Here is a 19349-nt window from a genome sequence, read left to right as displayed (position 1 = left end):
TAATTTGCCGGTGCAGCTATGCAACCTCAGACAAAGTTGTCTTTTCGTCTGAGCTTCCTCAAAGGACGGTGCAGCCACATTTAAGCTCAAGTTAATTCGGCTTAGTCAGGCCCTCTTCACTCCTGAGGGAGCCCGGAATCCGCGGCTACCAGGCCCCCGGAGCCCTCGCCTCTGCCCCCAGGGCCTCCCCCCATCTCCCCCCCCCCCCCCCCCCGTCTCAATTGCTCTGGACCAGTTAATTTCGCCACAGCCCGGAGCCGCTCGGAAAGCAAAGATTAAAGGGGAAAGTCGCAGCTGTATATTTATATTTTCATTGCTAGAAGGGAATTGATTTCCGCGCATTTATTTTGGTAGTTGTAATACACAAGGGCGGATTTGCGTCACCCGAGCAACTTGTCGGTGGAGATAAAGTTGCACAAATATTGAAAGGGGAAGTGCTAGGAGTCATTATAGAGTTTTTCTCCGGAAGAAATAAGGATTTCTGCAGTATCCTAAAATACTAAGGGCGCTTCTATTTTGAGACCAATCTTGCAGGCACATCCGCTCATTTAGTCCGAGTTTGAGCCCATCAAAAAACAGGAGATGACCTGAACTCCGGCGAGTCCAGGGTTTCCTGCTGCTTTCTTGGTTCTGAGGGGTGGGGGGGGGGGAGTAAGGAGGAGGAGGGGATTCTGCGGACTCAAAAGAGGGAGAGGGGCCCGCAGAGCCGAAGCCTGGGCCTGGGAAGGAGTGTGGAGGGGAGGCAGGAGGTCGTTCCAAAGGTTTCCTTTTTCGCGTTTCCCTCCGGGAGCTCCGGGTGGGTCTGGGTGGTGCTGATGCGGTTGCAATGAAGCCGAGAGTCTGGGAGAGCAGAAGGGCGCGCGGGCCAAGTTGCAATTTACAATCAAGCCGCGGGTTTTGCCGGGAGAGAGGAGCGGGAGGCGGGGCTAAGAGTCTGCGGGGGAAAAGTCGCCCTCGGGCCTCGTCCTCACCCTTCCTGCCTCCTGCCCGGGGCCTTGAAATGCTGCAGAGGCGGGTAGTGGACGCCGCTGGAAAGCCGGAGAGCCCGCGTTCCGCCCAGCCTGTACCCCGCACCCACTCCCGAGGGTCGCGTCTTATTTGCCGGCCGGCTGCCGGGGGTGAGGCCTAAATATTAGCGCCTCTTTTCGAACTGTGAGTTTGTGCTTAGGCCGCGGTTTCAATGTTTGCAGCGGAATTGGAAGTGACACCAGAAAAGAGAGGAAGAGAGGGCTTAAGGCCACCCTTACCAAGCTCGCGCTAGTGTTTTTCCCCGAGGGCAGTGAAGTTATACTGAGGCCGCGCCCTCCCACAGGAGTCTCGCCAGAATCCTCAGCCTTTTCCTGCAAAGCCTGCACTGGAGCCTTTCAAGGAGGGTCCAACACCTTGAGTGGCTTTATGCCTGTCTACCCCTTGGCCTCTGGCTAGAAACAGAAGGACTGGTCTTCCTGAGTTTCTCTCGCCCCAGGTGCCCTTCACCTCAGCAGATCACCCCCCTCTTTTCCATCTCTGGACATAACACCTCTGTCGGGGCTGAGGTTGCACGAAGCAGGGCAAGAAACCCCATTAGTAAAAGAGGGAGGGAGAGACAGAGACAGACAGAAGCTGGTGTGTGTGGGGGGGCAGGGGGGCGGCGGTTGTTCTCAGTGCTGGCTGGTCACAAATGATTGATCAGTGATTGATACTTTCCAGGACATAGTCAAAAGCTTAAAATGACAGCATCTGCAACCAGAGGCTAGAAACCAAATTCATTAGCCCGAATCCTGAACTCGAGATAGGCATGGCAAATTCAGTTGCCTTCCTGGATTTCTTCGGTAAGACCTGTAAATACTGAAGTGGAAAAAAAAAAAAAAAGCCACAGAAGCTTTATTGCAACTATATTGAAAGTCTGGGGAGGAAAACGCCACAGAAGATGCTGTTCTGTTAGGAGACGCTTATTAGGACAATCGAAAACAAAAGATTTCTCTGTTTCAGTATTATTATTATTATTTTATTTTCTTCCTGAAAATGTGCGAGAAGAGCTCATCTAGGTGGCCTGTGGTTTGTTTGGGAGAGGGGTGGGGAAATCCACTCTGACTATAATTTAAAAGAGAACGAATTCTTAAAATAGAGATGTTGGTGTTGCAGAAAACCCCGCACTACACCCACTATGCGCTCTGAAGACCCGAAGTCCGAAGTGAAGACGTCGGTCACCACTGCAGCTTCTCCTGCGACCAGGCCCAGGGGGTTCCCTGGAGAAATAGTCACAGCATTGAAAGTAGTATTTAACCCCAAGGAAATCTACTCTTGAGGGCCCTTGCAAAACAATGGACCCCACGTGATCGGGGATGTGGCGGAGGAGGGAGAGTGACATTTCCTACAAGGTGCAGCAAAGGAGGGGACGCGCGTGCCGCTCTCCCGGGTTTCGGATGGCTGCTTGTTTTGTTGTCTCCGAGGCTCAGGTTGGCTGCGTCCAAGAGAGACATTCGGAGACATCCATCTTATTTTGTTTGAAAAGTTCCTGGTTCAAGTTGTCAGTGTGTGACAGCTCGGAATACAGCTAATTTGCGACCGCCCCTCCTCTCTTCCCTGAGGATCTCCGAGGCAGGGAAGCGGACCCAGTGCCGCCGCAGTCCCGCGCGAGAGCAGAGCAGGGCAGCGTGGGGGCGGGGACCCACGAAGGACGGAGGAGCTTTGTAGAAGACACCGACTCTCGGGATAAAGGCCGACTGGAGAAAAATCTGGCCCGAGTGATGTAAACAGGAGGGAAACCTAGGGCGCCGCCAGCGTTCCAGAAGGCGGGCCTTGCACCCGCGATAATCTGCGGGAGCACCAGCTTCCCTAGGCGCGAGCTCCAGGAGCGCTGTGACCAACTCTCCACGCCTGGTGCCGGTTCGGAGCTGCAGAAGTTAGTGGGAGTTAGAACTCCCTGGAGCCGCGGTTCGAGGTCCCCTACCCTTTGGAGAAGGACGCGCCCGACCAAGCACAGCCCACGCGGCAGCAGCAAACAGTTTGGCGTGGCCGGGGCGTGGCCGAAGGGGCGGGCCACGCCCTCTTTCCCAGTTCCCCTCCACTTCCCGCTCCCATTGGTCACCAGGATGGCCAATGATCGCTCGGATCGAGGTCCTACCCTGGGTCTGACTCGAAAGCTCCTGCCAAAACTTTGGGAGTTTTTAGAGAGGAGTTTTTTTTTTCTTCTTATTACTTTTTTTTTCTTTTTAAACTAACGGACTATTATTGTTTTAAATTTATCTGTTAAGGCTTAGCTGTTTGAGTGTTTCTTTCGGTGCCCGGCTCCTGTCTCCCCGGCTTCCCTGGCGTTTGTGGAGCCGCGGCCCCCGCCCGCCTAGCCGCTCCAGCACCCCTCGCTCGCCTACAGCCCGCGGGGAGCGCGGGCGCCGCGCCGCCTTTAAAGTGAGGCCAGGGGCCGAGGCCGTGAGCGGCCGGGATCCGGCCCTCGCCTCCTCCCTCGGTGGCGTTAGGGCTCCCTGGCCTCCCTTCAGTTCGGACGGAGAAGAGTAAGCGGATCATCCCCGGCTGGGCTGCCGCCTCCTCCTGGACTTAGCGCGCCCCTCCCCGCGCACCTACCCACCCACCCGGCCCGGCCAGGCCGCGGCGGCAGTTCCGTGCACCCCGCCAGAATGTTCGCCGCCGGGCTGGCTCCCTTCTACGCGTCCAACTTCAGCCTCTGGTCGGCCGCCTACTGTTCCTCCGCCGGCCCGGGCGGCTGCTCCTTCCCCCTGGACCCCGCCGCCGTCAAGAAACCCTCCTTCTGCATCGCGGACATCCTGCACGCCGGCGTTGGGGAGACGGGGGCGGCTCCGGAGGGTCTGGCGGGGGCCTCGGCCGCTGCCCTCACCGCGCACTTGGGATCGGCTCACCCGCACGCCTCTTTTCAAGCTGCCGCCAGATCCCCGCTTCGACCCACCCCAGTGGTGGCGCCCTCCGAAGTCCCGGCTGGCTTCCCTCCGCGGCTGTCCCCGCTCTCAGCCGCCTACCACCACCATCACCCACAACAGCCACCGCAGCAGCAGCAACCGCAGCAGCAACAGCCTCCGCCTCCACCCCGGGCTGGAGGCTTGCAGCCCCCGGCCTCCGGGTCGCGGCTGGTCCCGAATCCCCACCATAGCGCTTCCGCCCCGGCCCCCTCCAGCAAGGACCTCAAATTTGGAATTGACCGCATTTTGTCTGCAGAATTTGACCCAAAAGTCAAGGAAGGCAACACACTGAGAGGTAGGTCTTGGGCGAGAGGCTGCAGGCCTCTGACCAGGGCACTGACGCACTCCCGGATCCCTGGGCCATTTGGGATTCCTTTGAGTGTTTTTACAATTAAGGACAAATCGGTAAAATGAGGGAGAAGAAAATGAGTTGTAAGGAGACTATGAAACATTAGGTTTAAAACTCACCTGCTCTACATTAAAAAAAAAAAGGAGGAAGAAGAACCCAGAGATGCTTTAAAAACACATGTCACAGAATTAGTATTCATAGAAACGGTTGGTGTAAATATTAGCTAAAATGACTATCATCTCTCTGTCTCTTTAATCACGTATCTACAAAGAGGACTACATTATTTGGCAGGAAAAGCCCTTTTGGGGAACACTTTCCCGTCCATTGGTCTGATTTCTAGTGAAATTCCACCCAAGGAATATAGATGAACAATATTGACTCTAAACTCCCAAGAGGAGAGAGCAGGGTGAGGGGTCCTTTGGAGGGACAGTTTAGGTCTGTGGAATTCTTGGAAGGCACCTGAAAGTGACTTCGTTCAGGCCTCTTTACCTGAAGTCCTTCCTAGCTGTGTGCGTGGACGTGGACCTGTGGGACACACAGGAACATTTCGTGCAGTGCCCCTGGGCCACTGTCAGGAGAGAGGCGTCTTGGCGGCACGGAGACAGAGGTCTCTCACCACTTCCCTTCAGGAAAACGGAACGGAGGGGTGGGGGAGGAGACGAACAAGTCCCAGAGAGTGTGAGTGTGGGTTTGCCGGAGGGGTAACAGCGCTTCTTTTCCCCCGTCCCCAGATCTCACGTCGCTGCTAACCGTCGGGCGGCCCGCGGGGATGCACCTCCCCGCTCTGCAGCCGTCCACCGGCCAGTTCTTCGCGTCTCTAGACCCCATTAACGAGGCTTCTGCCATCCTGAGTCCCCTAAGCTCGAACCCGAGAAATTCAGTTCAGCATCAGTTTCAAGACACCTTTCCAGGTACGGAAACCCTCCTGAGCGACGGCCTAACGGGCAGGTCGACTGCCAAAACACTTAGGACTGGAGTATCACGTGGCCACCGAGGTGTAGCAATCCCGGAGTTGACGCGGGAGGCTACCACGTCCGGAGAGAAACCGAAAGATTTCTCAGTGAGCTAGCTCACTCTTTGGTCGGCTCCCGGGGTTAAGGGGTGGGGAGCCTGGGGAGGGAAGAAAGTGTGGGCGAGCGGGTGGGCTGGGGGGGGGGTTTCCCTAGTCTTTTCGCCCGAGAGGGTGGTTTGAAAATGCAGCAAGTGGTGGTGTTATTAACATACACTCATTTTGGAACGACCTCAAACATTTGCCGGAAGGTTCCGTCTGCGACGATGGGCATGGATGCGAGTACACACACACACACACACACACACACACACACACACACACAGAGTGGCTGTCATCTTTAGATCCTTTAGGCCGAGGCGCATTTTCGCCTGCTCTTAGCATGCATTCGGTTTACGTCTTTACTTTGGAATTAATCGATGCAACGCCGGGCTTCTCCACTCCACACTCGCGTTAGGCCTTCCGCCTATGGTCTTAAGAGCCGTACGTTTCCTCCTTAGAGAGGCCATTCTGTGTCTGCGTGAAGGGCTTTCAGAGCCGACTGTTAACGTAAAACAAGTTCAGGCATCACGGTGAGCCCCAGGCGCGCAGGCCGCGGACAGGGCACTAACTGGGTCCTCCTGTCTCTCTCTTGCTCCCGCATGGTGGCAGGTCCCTACGCTGTGCTCACGAAGGACACCATGCCGCAGACGTACAAGAGAAAGCGCTCGTGGTCGCGGGCGGTCTTCTCCAACCTGCAGAGGAAGGGTCTGGAGAAAAGGTTTGAGATTCAGAAGTACGTGACCAAGCCAGACCGAAAGCAGCTGGCCGCGATGCTGGGTCTCACCGACGCCCAGGTAAGCCAGCTCTGGCCCCGATGCACAGCCCCCTGGACGGGCAGCAGCTCTCAGCCTAGCCCCAAGGCCCCCTCCGCCGTCTGACTCTCCTTTTGCGGTGGAAACACTAGGTCTCGAATTTCAGGAGACTTTCGTGGACTTCTCAATTTGAGACAGGAGAGAGGAAGGGGTGGGGGAGAAGGACGGAAAGAATAGCCCATCCCCAAAGAGGTTTGTCAACAAGCGCTGCGTGTTTATTTTGGCCAACAAGCGAAAGCATGTTGCCGAGAAAGCAAATAGGCAGCAGGAGATAATAATTACATACTCGACTGTAGCACAATTTGCTGTAGGAGGCAGTTTATTTCAGAAGAGATAAAAATCCAAAGTCAAGAGATTGTTGTTGTTTTTTTTTCCCCCCCCTCCTGTCCTCCCTCCCTCCCCCTCCTCCTGCTGCTGCTGGGTTGTGAAATCCCCAGTTGTGAGGAAGTGAAAACATTATTTCAAACGGAATTACTTAGCCCCAGTAGGGCAAGAAGTCCACTTGGAGCAGCCACAGTCACTCCGATTTTCTAGCGGCATAATGGGAGGGGGAAGTGAGGAAGAGAAAGAAAAAGAGATTTTCTTAGAATGCCCAAGAGCATTTCACCAGGTTCTGCCTAGTTGAGTTTTTTTTTTTTTCCCAAGACAAATCTTCAAATAGCAAATCTATTGTGCCTGAATTCAATATTTTTTTCTTTTCTCGAGTTCAAGACCTTTTTTTTTTTTTTTTTTTTTTTAAGTTTTGAAAATAGAAGAGTCACCGTTCTCGAACACCTCACCACAGTGACCCTTGCTCCCTGGGTGCTTCTGTCCTCCATCACACAACTCCCCTCCCCAGCACACACACTGGAAGAGCCCAGCCGTTTTCCACCAGCTGTGGATGTTATTTTTAAAAGGGAAGCTGGAACTTGTGTGAACGCATTGGGTCCCCCAGGGGATTATATATTTATATAGATTCTCCGCCCCATCCCTACCCCCTTCCTCCACTTTGCACAGGTTTAATTCCAGTGTTCTCTGAGCCCACAGAAGGATTAGTTTATCCTGGGCAGGGGCAGGGTCCTTATCAGCGTCTGAGTACACACATGCCAAGGAAATGCTCTTTTATAGAAGGTCCATTGGTGTTCCACCCCACTGGGAATAACTCTTTGAACCCCCTTCCCCCTTTGTTTTCCACGGTTGCTCCTTAAAAAGAATTGTTTTTGTAGGGACTTGCCTTGGGTAGTGGCAGTAGAGGAGGGGGCCAACTTAGCAGGGATTCTTAACATTGGGTCACCAAACCCTTGAAACTGTGTGCAAAATCTTGGGTATATATGTGCATTTTTCTGGGTCAGGGGCCCATAATTGTAATCAGATTCGTGGGAGGGGGGGTCCTGGCTCAAGTGGGGTTAAGAAGCATCGATTTAGAGCATTGATCCTCCCTAGGTTGAGGGCAAGGTGCAGGGATCTGCCTTTGCAACAGGCATCCAGGTCACTGCAGGCTAGAAGTCAGAGGGCCACATTTTGAGAAACAGTCCTAGTTGCTTCCCTAGGCGGGGATCTCTGGTGATCCTCGTGGTTTCCCTGGGCTGCCTCTCGGTCCCTGCTTCTAGCACAGTACCTGGCCTGTGGTAGAGGTGCTGGGGACGACTAGCGACGCTTTCCCGCCTTTGGGAGCGCTCCGGGATGCGCGCAAGTCGGATAGGAGCGAGCCTGCGTCTCACCTCCGTGTCCCTTCTTGTCTCCCGGTGCGGTGCGGCGCGGCGCAGGTGAAGGTGTGGTTCCAGAACCGGCGGATGAAGTGGCGACACTCCAAGGAGGCCCAGGCCCAGAAGGACAAAGACAAGGAGGCTGGCGAGAAACCGTCGGGCGGAGTCCCGGCTGGCGACGGCGAGCAGGAGGAGCGGAGCCCCAGCCGCTCGGAGGGCGAGGCTGAGAGCGAGAGTAGCGACTCCGAGTCTCTGGACATGGCCCCCAGCGACACGGAGCGGACTGAAGGGGCCGAGCGGTCTCTGCACCAAACGACGGTCATCAAGGCCTCGGCCGCCGGCGCCCTCCTCGCCGCCAGCAGCGGAGGCAGTGCGGGGAGCGGCGGCGGCGGCGGCGGCGGCGGCGGTTTTAACTTCGGCGTCCTCAGTAGCGGCAGCACCGGCGGCGCCGGGAGCTCCGGCGGCCACGGCAGCGGCGGCGGCGGCGGCGCCTCGGAGCTGCTCCCTGCGCCCCAGCCAGCCCTTGGCAGCGCCCCCAAAAGCCCCGAGCCCGCCCCGGCGCCGCTCGGCGGCCTCTAGACTGGACGAGGTTGGAGGAGACGCGGGGCCCTTCGTGCAGGCTCCCAGCCTTCCAATGTGGGCTGGATTCTGTGCCTACTTTCCAGTGGCGGCGGGGCCAGGGCCGGAGACTCAGCGGCGGAGTCCCAGCTCGCGCATCGCTGCCCCGGCCGGTGCAGCCCACCCCGCCCAGAGCCGAGGGGAATCGGAGTGCCTCTCGCCAGGCTCCCAGCGCCGGCGGAACACTTCTGCCTGGATACAAGCAGCTCGCCCTGTGAAGCGTTGGACTAAACAGTCCTCCCCGCATTAGGGGTCGTGGCGGAAAGACGCGATGCACTTAGGATGCCACAGACTTGTAAATAAAATGTTTACTATGGTTTGTAAAGGCCGCTTGGCTTGCTGGGGCGATGCGGTCGTTAGGGTCTGGAATCTCCGACCCGGACCTTAGCCCCGGGACCCTGCAGGTCCCAGCAGCTGGAGGTGGGGGACTAGAGTTTCTGGGGGACATGCTGCAACCTCAGAGCCACCTTGCTGCAGAGATCGGCGCCGGGGCTTAGGGGTTCCACCAGTTCAGAGGTCTCGTAGGCCGCGCTAAGCACCTCTGATCGGGCGAACCGCAGCGCTGAGTGTGTCCTGAGAGCTGAGTCGGCCATAGCATCTGTCAGGCCTGTCGGGCAGATGGCTTCCCCAGCTGGAGTCAGGACGCGAGGAGGGTGCACACCAGCCTTCCGCAGCTCCAGCTTAAGCAGAGTTGGGTGGAGAAGACAGTGGTGCGGGACAGGGTCAGTCTAGCCACAGCTGGTACTCGAGAGGCAATTCCAGCGCAAACTGCCCCTTGCCTGGGGATGGAGTAGGGGGACGCGGCAGGTTTGTAGTGTCTGGAGAAAAGGATAGACAGAATAGACAGATCACAGCGGTTAGGGCTGGAAGCCTGAGCCTGAGATAGCTTTAAAGCTGCTAAAACATTTGCAGGGCAGGATGGTGGTCTGTTCAAGGTCCCTTCCCTTGTCCAAGGTTGAGGAGGAGCCCAAACCAGAACTCGGAGCTCCTGGCTCACATTTGGCCAGTGAAGGATCTGCTAAACCGCACACCATCTGCCCCCCATCGGCGTGTACACACACACACACACACACACACACACACACACACACACAATCTTCCTTTGCGGTTGGGCCGCTACAGGTGTCCAGTTGAACTCTTACCCCACCCCAAGCTGGGGTGAGATGAAAAGCAGTTTCCCCATCACACTGCAACTGGAATGTAGCACATCTATTTTGCCTCCATGTTGCTACTGGGATGGACCATTCCATTTTTTTTTCTCTTTCTTTGAAATCTTGAAGCATCAAATCTCTCTCCGAGACACCCATGCCCCCTTCCCTGGAAACCACGAAATGTTCGGAGTTGGTAAAAAGTGATTTCAGGAGATTTTACAACAAATAGACATTGTGGACAAACCTGATCACCCGGGTCTATTTGACACTGAGCTGGGGCAAAGCCACAGGCCTCTTACAGGCCCATCATCCATTATGGGAAGCCGGTTGTCACATGGAACCCGTTGGGGAGAGAGAGTGTTGCTCCTGTGTAGATGCTGAGGTCAGCAAGCCTAGGACCCGCTCCAGACCCCTGGCCTTATCGAGAAGGCTCCTAGCAGCTCCCTGGTCTGGCTTAGCTGTTTCCCCATTTTGACCCATTCGCTTGAGCACAAAGACGTCTGTTCTAGACTTCCGGGCCCAAGGGCAGAGTAGAGGCCTCAGATTTAGCCTTCTCTGGCCTGGCTCAGCCGGTCACCTGGGCAAGTCCCAGAGTGCAGCCCAGGGATGCAAGGCTGACTATTCCCTGCTGAAGTGAACCACTCAACCCGCCAGTGGAGCTGAACCCCTAGAGAAATGTGCACAGTGGGGAGAGGAACCACCGGGGTGGTCTGGCCTAGGAAAGATGAGAAAGGTAAAGTGCCCCAGAAGGGACCTCAAGTTAAATGGGGACACCAGCCAGCTGTTATCCCTAAATGGAGCATATGTTTTGGGGTGATTGCAGTCTCCACACTTGCTGTGAGTCCCAGCCCCGGGTTAGGATGACTCCTCCTCACCACAGGCTTTGCTACCTGAACTGTAGGAGTCTCTCTGTACCTTTATTTTGCCTTCACTTCCGAAATTCATTTCCTCCCACTACAGAAATACTGAAACCAGGACATCCCAGGAACATCGAATTTTGAGGCACTAGAATTCAGTTCTGGCTGGGAAGGCAAGCTGGGGAGGGGGTGGTGCTTTCTGCACGTCGCAGCTACCCCTCCTCACGAGGCCCGCGAGATACTCATGCTCCCAAACCCGCGCTGCATTTTCCTGCCTGGGTCCTGGGCTTTTGAAACTGAAGGAAAACTTTGCCCAGGGACTTCAGGCATGTGATTTCAGGTAGAATTCACCCTTACCCTAGTCAGGGTCCGCCAGACCAGAGGGCACGGTGGAGCTGAGGGGCTGGGAATGAAATGGGCCATCGGGAGTCAGGATGCTCCTGGGATGGGGGTAGTCACAGGAGGCGCCCCTTCCTCAGCCACCCCGGTCTCTCGTTCCTGCATATTTTCCCCATGAAACATTAGCGGGTCTGTCCCCTGGGCTGTGGAGTTCTTCCACATTTTCATCAGGAACGGAGTATCATAAGCCCGGGAGAAGTTTAAAGTTCATTTTGAAGGAAAGCTGCCGGGTCGGAGGGTCTGTCTAGGCGGGATGGAAAAGCAGCATTTCGGGCCAGGCCGCGTCATCCCCGGGACTGCTCGCTCGGCCTGTGTAAGGGGATTTTCCCGAGGGCGCTCGATGCTAGCAAGAGTGGCCAGGGAAGCTAGAAATTCTTGAACTAAGACCGAGATTTCGCAGGCACGGAAGAAAAGGCCGAGCGCGCCAGGTCCGCGGACCCCAGGCCGGCCCTGGCCCGCAGAGCTGGGGCTTGGATGAGGCGAGTGCGCCCGGGCCCCGGGCCCCAGAGAAGGGCAGAGCCGCGACCCCCGCCCTTACCCCCGCGCCCCCGCCCCAGGCTTCGCCCTTTGCTGAAAGCAGTAATAACTCTTTGCCCAGAGCAGGGCCCCGCCTCGCCAGTTCCGGAGTCCGGGCGGCGCCAAGCCCTCCGAGCAAGGTTACCTCTGCGCAGCTCTGAGCGCGCAGAGGGCGGGCGAGCAGCGCGCGCCTCTCTGGGACTCGAGGGGGATCGGCTACGCCCCTCGGGTGCACGCACGCCAGACACACCACTCTTACACACGTAGGTCAAATACAAATATACAGGCCCTCAGAGCACACAGAAACGCAGACGCGGACGGGCTAGTTCAGCACTTTGTGGATAAACCACGCAAATAAAGTTCCACGTTCTCCTCCAAATGGCAAAGCAAAGTGAGGAGACTCACACCGCCTTCCTCTGCCAGTGCCTGGGTGCCTGGGGCGCTTGTCTCTAGAAAAGTTTTCTTGAGCCAAGATTCGCTGACTAAGCCACTGAAAGCAGGCGCCGTATTCCCCTGCGCTTGTCAGCCTCAGCCGAGGGTGGGCAGGGGCCGCGATGCCGGGAGTTGTTGGGAGCGTGTAGCCGTCGCCGTCCTGTCCCCACTGAGGCTAAAACTGTCCCATCCTGCGGCACTTTAAGGAGAGGTCTTGCTTCTAACGGAGGCTGTGGCCCGCATACCCTCCAATGGAGATCATCCCTTGTCTCCACCCGCCCCCCCCCTCCAGCAAGGATTCGCTCGTATGGTGGAGGTGGGGGGCAGTTGCTCAAACTCCGGTTGTCACAGATCCTTCCAAACTTCAGAGGGAACGAGCGGCTCCGGGATCTTTTTGTGGCCACTCCCTCTAACTAGGGTGTGAAGTGGGGTGTGGGCAAGGGTTCTAGTTTGCGGCCAGCTTGGCGCAGGTGAGCTCTGAGTGCCGGGCTTACTGGTCCCTCCTGCTCTAGGTACCAGAAGCCGACATACCGGGAAGGTGACCTCGGATTCTCCCGTAGCCACAGCCTCCGGGAGCTTTGGGGTGCCCTGCAACAGGGGATGTTCTGCGGGCGTTTTAGACTTGAGCTTTAACCTGTTGAGCTTTAACCTATTCCCGGATCTGACCCCACCAAAGTCCTCAAGCAGTGGCGGACTTTAAACAGACTCGGAGTGCAGGATGCGCCTGGCGCAGCTCTGGAGCCAGAAATGAGAAGTCAGAGGCTGAGGTCGACGCACCCTCCTCCGGTTTGCCCGCCCTAGTCTCCCCTCCACCTTCGTCCTTCTTTAAGAAGGAAGAGCTGGTAGAGGGACTGAGAGCTCAGACCTCCCCGTGCGACGCGGTGATACTACTTTAAAGATGCTCGAGAGGGCCCTAAAGGCTCAGGGCCCTCGAATCCCCCCCCCCGTTTAGCCTGGGGTAGGGGTAAGGGGGTTGCACACACTGTGGTCTTTGTGAAGATGCAACTGCTGGGTTTTAAGGAGGACTTTAATGGCAGGTGTTCAGCCTGGGGGTGATACACCCCGATTTACTGTGCTTATGTCTGGCTCACAGCCTCACCTTTGAGGTTGTGATGGGATTGGCCGGAGTCCCAAAGACGAACGATCCGCCTTCTCCGCGGCTTCTCACACGCACAGATATTAGAACCTGCAGCGCGCACCCCTGCAGCGGTGCCCTTTGGGAATTCCAACTACTTACACGGGATGTACTTTCTAAGATATCAGTCCACCCGGGTTCTAACGGAGCACAGGCTCTGCCCAGACGGGCTCGAGGGGCCTCTGAGCTTGGAGAATCCCCAGGTCCCTGGGTTCCTTAGCTGCCTTGCCCTCACTCACTTTAGGAACGAAGATTAAATGTCCCCGCAGGTATGATTACTTCATTTTAAAGGGTGAGGCAACGGAGGGCGGGAGTCTTGACGTTTGCCCAAGTTCCTCTAGAGAGTGAGTGCCAGGACTCGGTTAGGCCATGGGGTTAGTGCCTCTGAGGTGCCAAAGAAGGAGAGGGATCCTCTAGGAATCGCAGGCCTGGGCTTCCCCCGGGGTTGACACACCTGCCCTTCAGCCTGCGCCCTCTCCGTACAGGTTTAGCTTTGCTAATAGTGTCTAGGGCCCGGGCCACACCCTGCTCACAGGAGTCTGTGTCATCCTTGGCGCTTTTCCGTTTTCGTCGGTCGTTGCTGATAGTTGGGGTTCTGGGCAGGACGCGGGGTGCGAGGCCTGACGGCGCCTGCCCCGCAGCCGCCACGCTGGCTCCTCCCTTCCCTGCCCTTGGACTGGCCCCAGCCGCGGTAGATACTGAGCATCCTTCTTTTGCGCAGTCCACAGATCAAGAACAGCGGCTACATCACCTGGCGCACGCTCAGAGCTCGCGGCTTCGGTGACCCCAACGACTCTTTCTGGGGAGCGGGTATGGGAAGAGGCCGGCGGGTGCAGCGCGGAAGCCTGATCCCAAGCCGGAATAGGGGAACCCAAGCTAGCCCAAGAAGCATTCATTCATTCATTCACCAATTACCGCGAGACCTTGGAAAATTTATCTAATCAATTGGCTTCAGTGTCCTCATCTGTATAGTAGGACATAATCAAAGTTACCTAACTTATAAATTGCTGAGGGTTAATTGCGTTATTAAACGTGAAATGAGAAGAGTGGGTGGCATACAATCAGTGCTGTAGGCTTAGATGTTATTAAATTCATTCACTCGTTTATTCACTGCAGTATTTGAGGTGCTTATTAGTATTTGCACAGTTGGAAAAAAAATGCATGACAATCCTTACTCTCCAGGAAATTAAATCCATACATGGAGGCTCTTTTAATGTGTGCAGTCACAGTGTCCCCCTGGGGTTGGGGTGGGGGAGGGAAAGCCTTTAAGGAGTATCCCAGAGTGCTTGGACCTGCTGCTGGATGACAGCAGGGGTTGCCTCGCAGACCCAGACTCCAGGCGATACCCATTTGCACTTCTTCCTCTTGGTACTCCTGGCACTGTCCTCTGTGCCCACAGCTGTGGTTGGGAGTTTTCCTTGGGAGTTGGAAGGGGACGAAGCTAGAATTTTCTGACACTTTGGCTCTGAGGGAAGCTTAACCAAGTGTCAGGGGTCCAAGGAGGCAAAAATATGTGCCCGCTGCTGAGATCATGTCAGGACACATGGCACTTCAGGAATTTTATTAAGTTCTTAACTAATCGCGTAGAGGGAGGGTGTTCGAAACGGAAATACGATATCAACTGCCCCTTTAAGTGGCGGAAGGCACCCTATGCGCGCGGTTGCAGAAATTCTAGCACCTAGCGCAGCGCTCGGCACAGGGAAGGCTACTCAGAAAATGTTTATTGAACAAACGAATAACACAATTACTGTGGCCCCTGTGGTAATTTATAGTCTCAGTAGAGTCTCAGGAACAATATGATCGCCTGGTTAGCACTGTAAACACAGGAGGACGCTAAGAACAAAGTACAGAGCTACCGACTGGTGACCCCGGGAGATGTGGACTTGGAAGCCACCAAGCATCTGGCTGAGGATACCCAAGGGTCCCCGATACTAAGGCCATCACAGAGCAACGAGCAAACGAATTCACAAGCTGTGCTCAATACAACTGACGAAACGCTGTTCGCGCAAGTTCATCGTAGTGTTGAGCGTAGATGGGCACCGTTGGCCTTATCTTGTAAGTTGAATAACTCGTCCACAGTCACGTTGCTAGCGGTCTACAGAAGGACCAGGACTGAAGCCAAAAGCCTTCTGGGCTTTCTCCGGACCCCACTCTGGCCTGGCCGCGCGGGGCGCTGGGGCTGCGGGAGCATCTCTGGGCGCCGGGAAGGGCAGTGCAGAGCCGGAAAGAAGGGGCGATGAACTGGCTTCAGTGGGTCTGCATCTCGCCTTCTCCGCCTGCTGCGCAGCAGCGCCCGTTTGTTTCGCCGGGTTCCGCAGTTACCCTCACCGCGCCCCCACCCGCAACTCGCCTCAGGCGATTTTCGGGTCAGTGAATTTCAGCCTCACTTTGATTAGTCAGGGCTGTTTATTTGTGTTTGTCGGTATCGGGGTGAAGAGTGCACACCGCATGGTTCCCAGCACGTGATGGGAGCTCAGGAAATGAGCGGATGACGAAATGAACGAGCGAATGAACTAATGCGTGAATAAGACTGCGTTATCTCGCGATCCCCGCAGGCAGTGGTCGCTGCATCCGGCCATTTTCTGGATCCCTCTATGGAGAGAATCACAGGTCGTGCACGCCCTCCAAGGGAGTGCCAGGAGGCTCAGCGCTGATCTCCCCGCCAACCCCTCCCCCGGCGCGCAGACCCGGCTCGAAGCCTCAGGCTTTCGGGGGTCGCCTGACTCCGCCCCGTTCGCCACTCTTTTGGGTCTAGTGGAGGGTCCCGGGTCCTCTGTCTTCTCAGATCCTCAACGCGCCGGCCGAGCACCCAGTCCAAGGTCAGTGTGGGCCCTCGGGCCTCGACGTCGCCGGGGTTGGTCCAGACATCAGCACCGCGCGGGTGGGCAGCGCCCGGGAGATCATCCCTGTAAGGCTGCTTCGGGTCCTCCGCAGCGATCTAAGCCAGACCCCCTTGTCCCCGCCTCCCGCAGAGTCCCCGCTGCTTGTGCTGACCTCTCTTGCGCGCCAAGAGAGGTCAGCACAAGCAGAGGTCAGCACGGGCAGCAAGAGGTTGTGGGTGAACAAATGGGGTGAAAAGCTAGAAAGGAAAGGAGTCAGATACACAGTTTAGACATTGAATGACGAGTGTGATTTAAACTTTCCTATTTACTTCGGTCTTCACTCTCCCTTCTCCTCCTCGCTTGCTTTGGGTATCCCATTTTTTTTTTTGTTTTTCCTTCTCCTCTTCCTGCGCTCGGGTCTTCCGTTGCTTCTGAGATTGTTCAAGGTTCCACTCAGGTCTTGAAGAAGAGCTGGGCCACGCTGGCTCGGTTCTGGGGCGACCAAGGCGGACAACGTAAGGGGCAGGGTGTGTGACTTTAGAGGAGCGACCTGGCCCTTCCAGAGGTGGTGGACTCCAGCCTTGTCTATGAACCAAAATGTACCGAAAGGTAGTGGTTTACTTTATGATTTTAAAAAAGGAATGGGCCCCTAAAAACAACATAAAAGACCCTCGAGGGCCCATCCTTCCCAGAGGCATTGTTCAGGAGCCGAGGGCGATGTGTCTGTGACCCACGGGCCACCCGTAGCCTCCCTGTCATCCATCAACGCACGCGCCCATGGTTTGAGCCCCGACTCCGTGCTGGGCGTGTTCTGGTTTAGGGATTGGCGGCGGCTCCGGCTGCAGCGATCTGAAGGCTCCCGGAAGTGTGTCCTCCGAACCAAAAGTTTTAGCAGCCGGAACCTTTCTTTCTCGTCTCTTTCCCACCTTTTTCGGTTTTCCTATCGCAGAAGAATGGTCGTAGGGAGACCCATCCTGCTTCCTGAATCCTCTTCCACGATGCCTGTCAGTCAATTTGCTTAGCAACTTGGAGGCAGTTCAGTATCCCCTCTACTTACGTTAGGGGAACATACCTGACACAGAGCAGGGCCACAGTGATCCTGGTAAACAGATTCCCGCTCAAGAAGCGGAAATTGTTATTAAACTATCACCACTACTACCATCATCACACCGCTAATCTCTCCTGGTTGGGGACGCGCCTTTATTCGCGGTTTGAAATCACCCACGGTGGGAGCGTGCAAGTGAAAGTAGAGGAAAACAGACACGATCCTCTTCCACTCTTTAAGCGGGAATTGAAAATCTTGTATCTCATTTAACCTTCACAGCAACGCTGGGCGGGAAGACACTATTCTTCCACTCTTAATGAGTAAGAGGTAGAGGTTGGGTAATTTGATCCTGGTACCTACTCAGCTGGCAGGGGGCGTGGCCAAGCCTCTGACTCAGAAACCCACAAGTTTCTTGCTACAGTTCCTGAACTGGTGGGCTTCTGTGAGTCACTCTACAAAGAAAAAGTTCAAAGTTCAAAGAAAAGCTTTGCTCTCTTTTTTGATGACCTTTTCGGATCATTCTATCAAATACCCACCTTAAATCGTGAGTGTAGATGCAACCACATAGAAATCTATTAAGAATCCAGTCGCTTCACCCGCAGGGAGAGCGCATTCCGGGTAGGCAGAGGATGACCACCGCGGGAGGTGAGGGCCTACTACAGAAACATCTTTAAGCGACTGGTTGCCACGTGCACTGACTGTTCCCTCCACCTCCAGCTGGACAGACGTGAGCGGTCTTGAACTCAAAGGCGCTCTCCCCTCCGCGCTCAGTCACCTCTTTCTCTTTCCATCCTCTCCTGGCCTGCCCCAGGCCTCGCCTCCTTCCCGCTCCGCTCCCTCTCTCCACCGCAACCTCCTTGGCTGCGGAGAGGAGCCTCCTGCAAGGCTGTGGCCGGACTCCTAGCGCTGCTGTGCTGCCCTTGCGGCGACGGGACAGCGAGGCGACCCGGGCAGCCGCCGCCGCCGCCGCCGCCGCTACCAGCAGCGCTCTGCCGCCCGTCTCAGCCACTCGGGCCCGAATGAGGGGCCCGGCGCCAGGAGGCGGCGGAAGGCGGGCGGACCCCGGCTTCGGAGCGCAGCGCCGGGCGGGGCGGGAAATTTATGGTCTGTGTACACCTTCTGGCTCCAGAGGCCCGCGCACCAGCAGGATGGGGCCACACGAGCCGAGGCCGCGAACTGGGGCCGCAGGCGCCCGGCCATGTATGGTGCCCGCGAGTCTCTCCTTCCTGCCCCGCTAAGCCCATAAACCTCCCTGGAGGGAGCGGCTGAAAACGAAAGTCCGGGCGGGAGGTGGGCTCAAACCCAGGAAACCTGCTCAGAGGCCTGCGCCGGGGGCGCGTCTATACTGGAGGTTGGGAATCGCGCCCTGGGTGCGGGTGGGATTGTAAGCCCGGTGTAGGGCTGCGTGGTCCGCAGTGCGAACAGGTCACCGGTTCCAGGTGTCGCTTACGCCCGGTGTCACGTCGAGGCCTAGACTCCGTCTTCGGCCCTTCCACCGATGACAGATAAAAGGGCCCATCAAAAAGCCAGATTGTAGAGACACAGACGTAGAGAACAAACATATGGACACCAAGGGGGGAAGGGATGGTGGTGGGATGAATTGGGAGATTGGGATTGATATATATACACTATGTATAAAATAGATAACTAATGGGAACCTACTGTATACGGCAGGGAACTCTACTCAATGCTCTGTGGTGACCTAAACGGGAAGGAAATCCCCAAAACAGGGGGATAAATGTATACGTAGAGCTGATTCACTTTGCTGAACAGCAGAAACTAACACAACACTGTAAAGCAACTATACTCCAATAAAAATTAATTATAAAAATAAAAGCCAGATTGAATGAGAACTGGGTCCTTGGGTGTCGGTGGAGGCGCGAAGATGGTCCGCGACCAGCCGGGCAGGCAGGCCAACGCGGGGCGACTAGGTAGAGGTCTGAGCGCTCACACTTCATTGCTGCCTGCTTAGCACCAAATGTGTCCACAGTTTCCCAGGCTGGACCATGCCGGCGCACAGGAACTGTGAACACTGAGGCCAGAGCAAGGCAGGTCCTTTTATTCATGTTGTCACCTGGACTGGTGTCTTGCAGTGTAACCACATAACCAAGCCCCTGTAAAGACAGTTTGGCTTAACACAGTTTAACCAGTAATACCGGGCACAACTTTACAATTGACACGTAGTAAATTGTTGCGTTGCTTCTGTGTCAGGCACTGTTCTAAAAACTTCATATGTATTAACTCACTTGCTTTCTACCAAATTCCAGTTAGGTGATGTCTTACATTATCCTCATTTTACAGATGAGTAAATGGTGGCAAAGAATATTTAATGGACTCATTGAAGGACACGTGGTTAGCAAGTGGGGTCGGGAGTAATTTACATCACCCTCTCTCCATAGCCTACTTTATCTAAATCATCTATAGTACCAATGAAACAAGTATTTATCTCGAGTATTGAGTCATGCAGGTGCGAGGGCGCTGAATTCACACAGAAAGTTAAGAGTCGGTTTTCCCACTCCTAGTGCTTCTGCAGAGGGGTGAGACACTCACCCTGGCGGTGGGA

At 55.8% G+C, this 19349-nt stretch overlaps 1 protein-coding gene across 1 annotated transcript; it reads left to right on the top strand.

Moving 5' to 3' along the window:
• The first annotated feature begins 3165 nt into the window (after positions 1-3165).
• HLX (H2.0 like homeobox) lies at positions 3166-8754 on the top strand. Its single transcript, XM_036840322.1, has 4 exons — positions 3166-4209; positions 4995-5174; positions 5924-6108; positions 7872-8754. The coding sequence occupies exons 1-4, from the start codon at positions 3618-3620 to the stop codon at positions 8388-8390; spliced, it is 1476 nt and encodes a 491-aa protein (XP_036696217.1). The 5' UTR covers positions 3166-3617; the 3' UTR covers positions 8391-8754.
• Positions 8755-19349: the final 10595 nt, after the last annotated feature.

This window comes from Balaenoptera musculus, chromosome 1, assembly GCF_009873245.2.
Source record: "Balaenoptera musculus isolate JJ_BM4_2016_0621 chromosome 1, mBalMus1.pri.v3, whole genome shotgun sequence".
Taxonomy (NCBI): Eukaryota; Metazoa; Chordata; class Mammalia; order Artiodactyla; family Balaenopteridae; genus Balaenoptera; species Balaenoptera musculus.
Note: the sequence above shows the minus strand (reverse complement) of the source record. Positions and strands in the feature narration are given on the sequence as shown.

Bases quoted from the DNA above. Each gene is read 5' to 3' on its own strand.
- HLX (XM_036840322.1), top strand. From the start codon at position 3,618: ATGTTCGCCGCCGGGCTGGCTCCCTTCTACGCGTCCAACTTCAGCCTC. The intron at 4,210-4,994 runs GTAGGTCTTGGG...CCCCGTCCCCAG, and splicing joins GGAAGGCAACACACTGAGAG to ATCTCACGTCGCTGCTAACC. The intron at 6,109-7,871 runs GTAAGCCAGCTC...GGCGCGGCGCAG, and splicing joins TGGGTCTCACCGACGCCCAG to GTGAAGGTGTGGTTCCAGAA.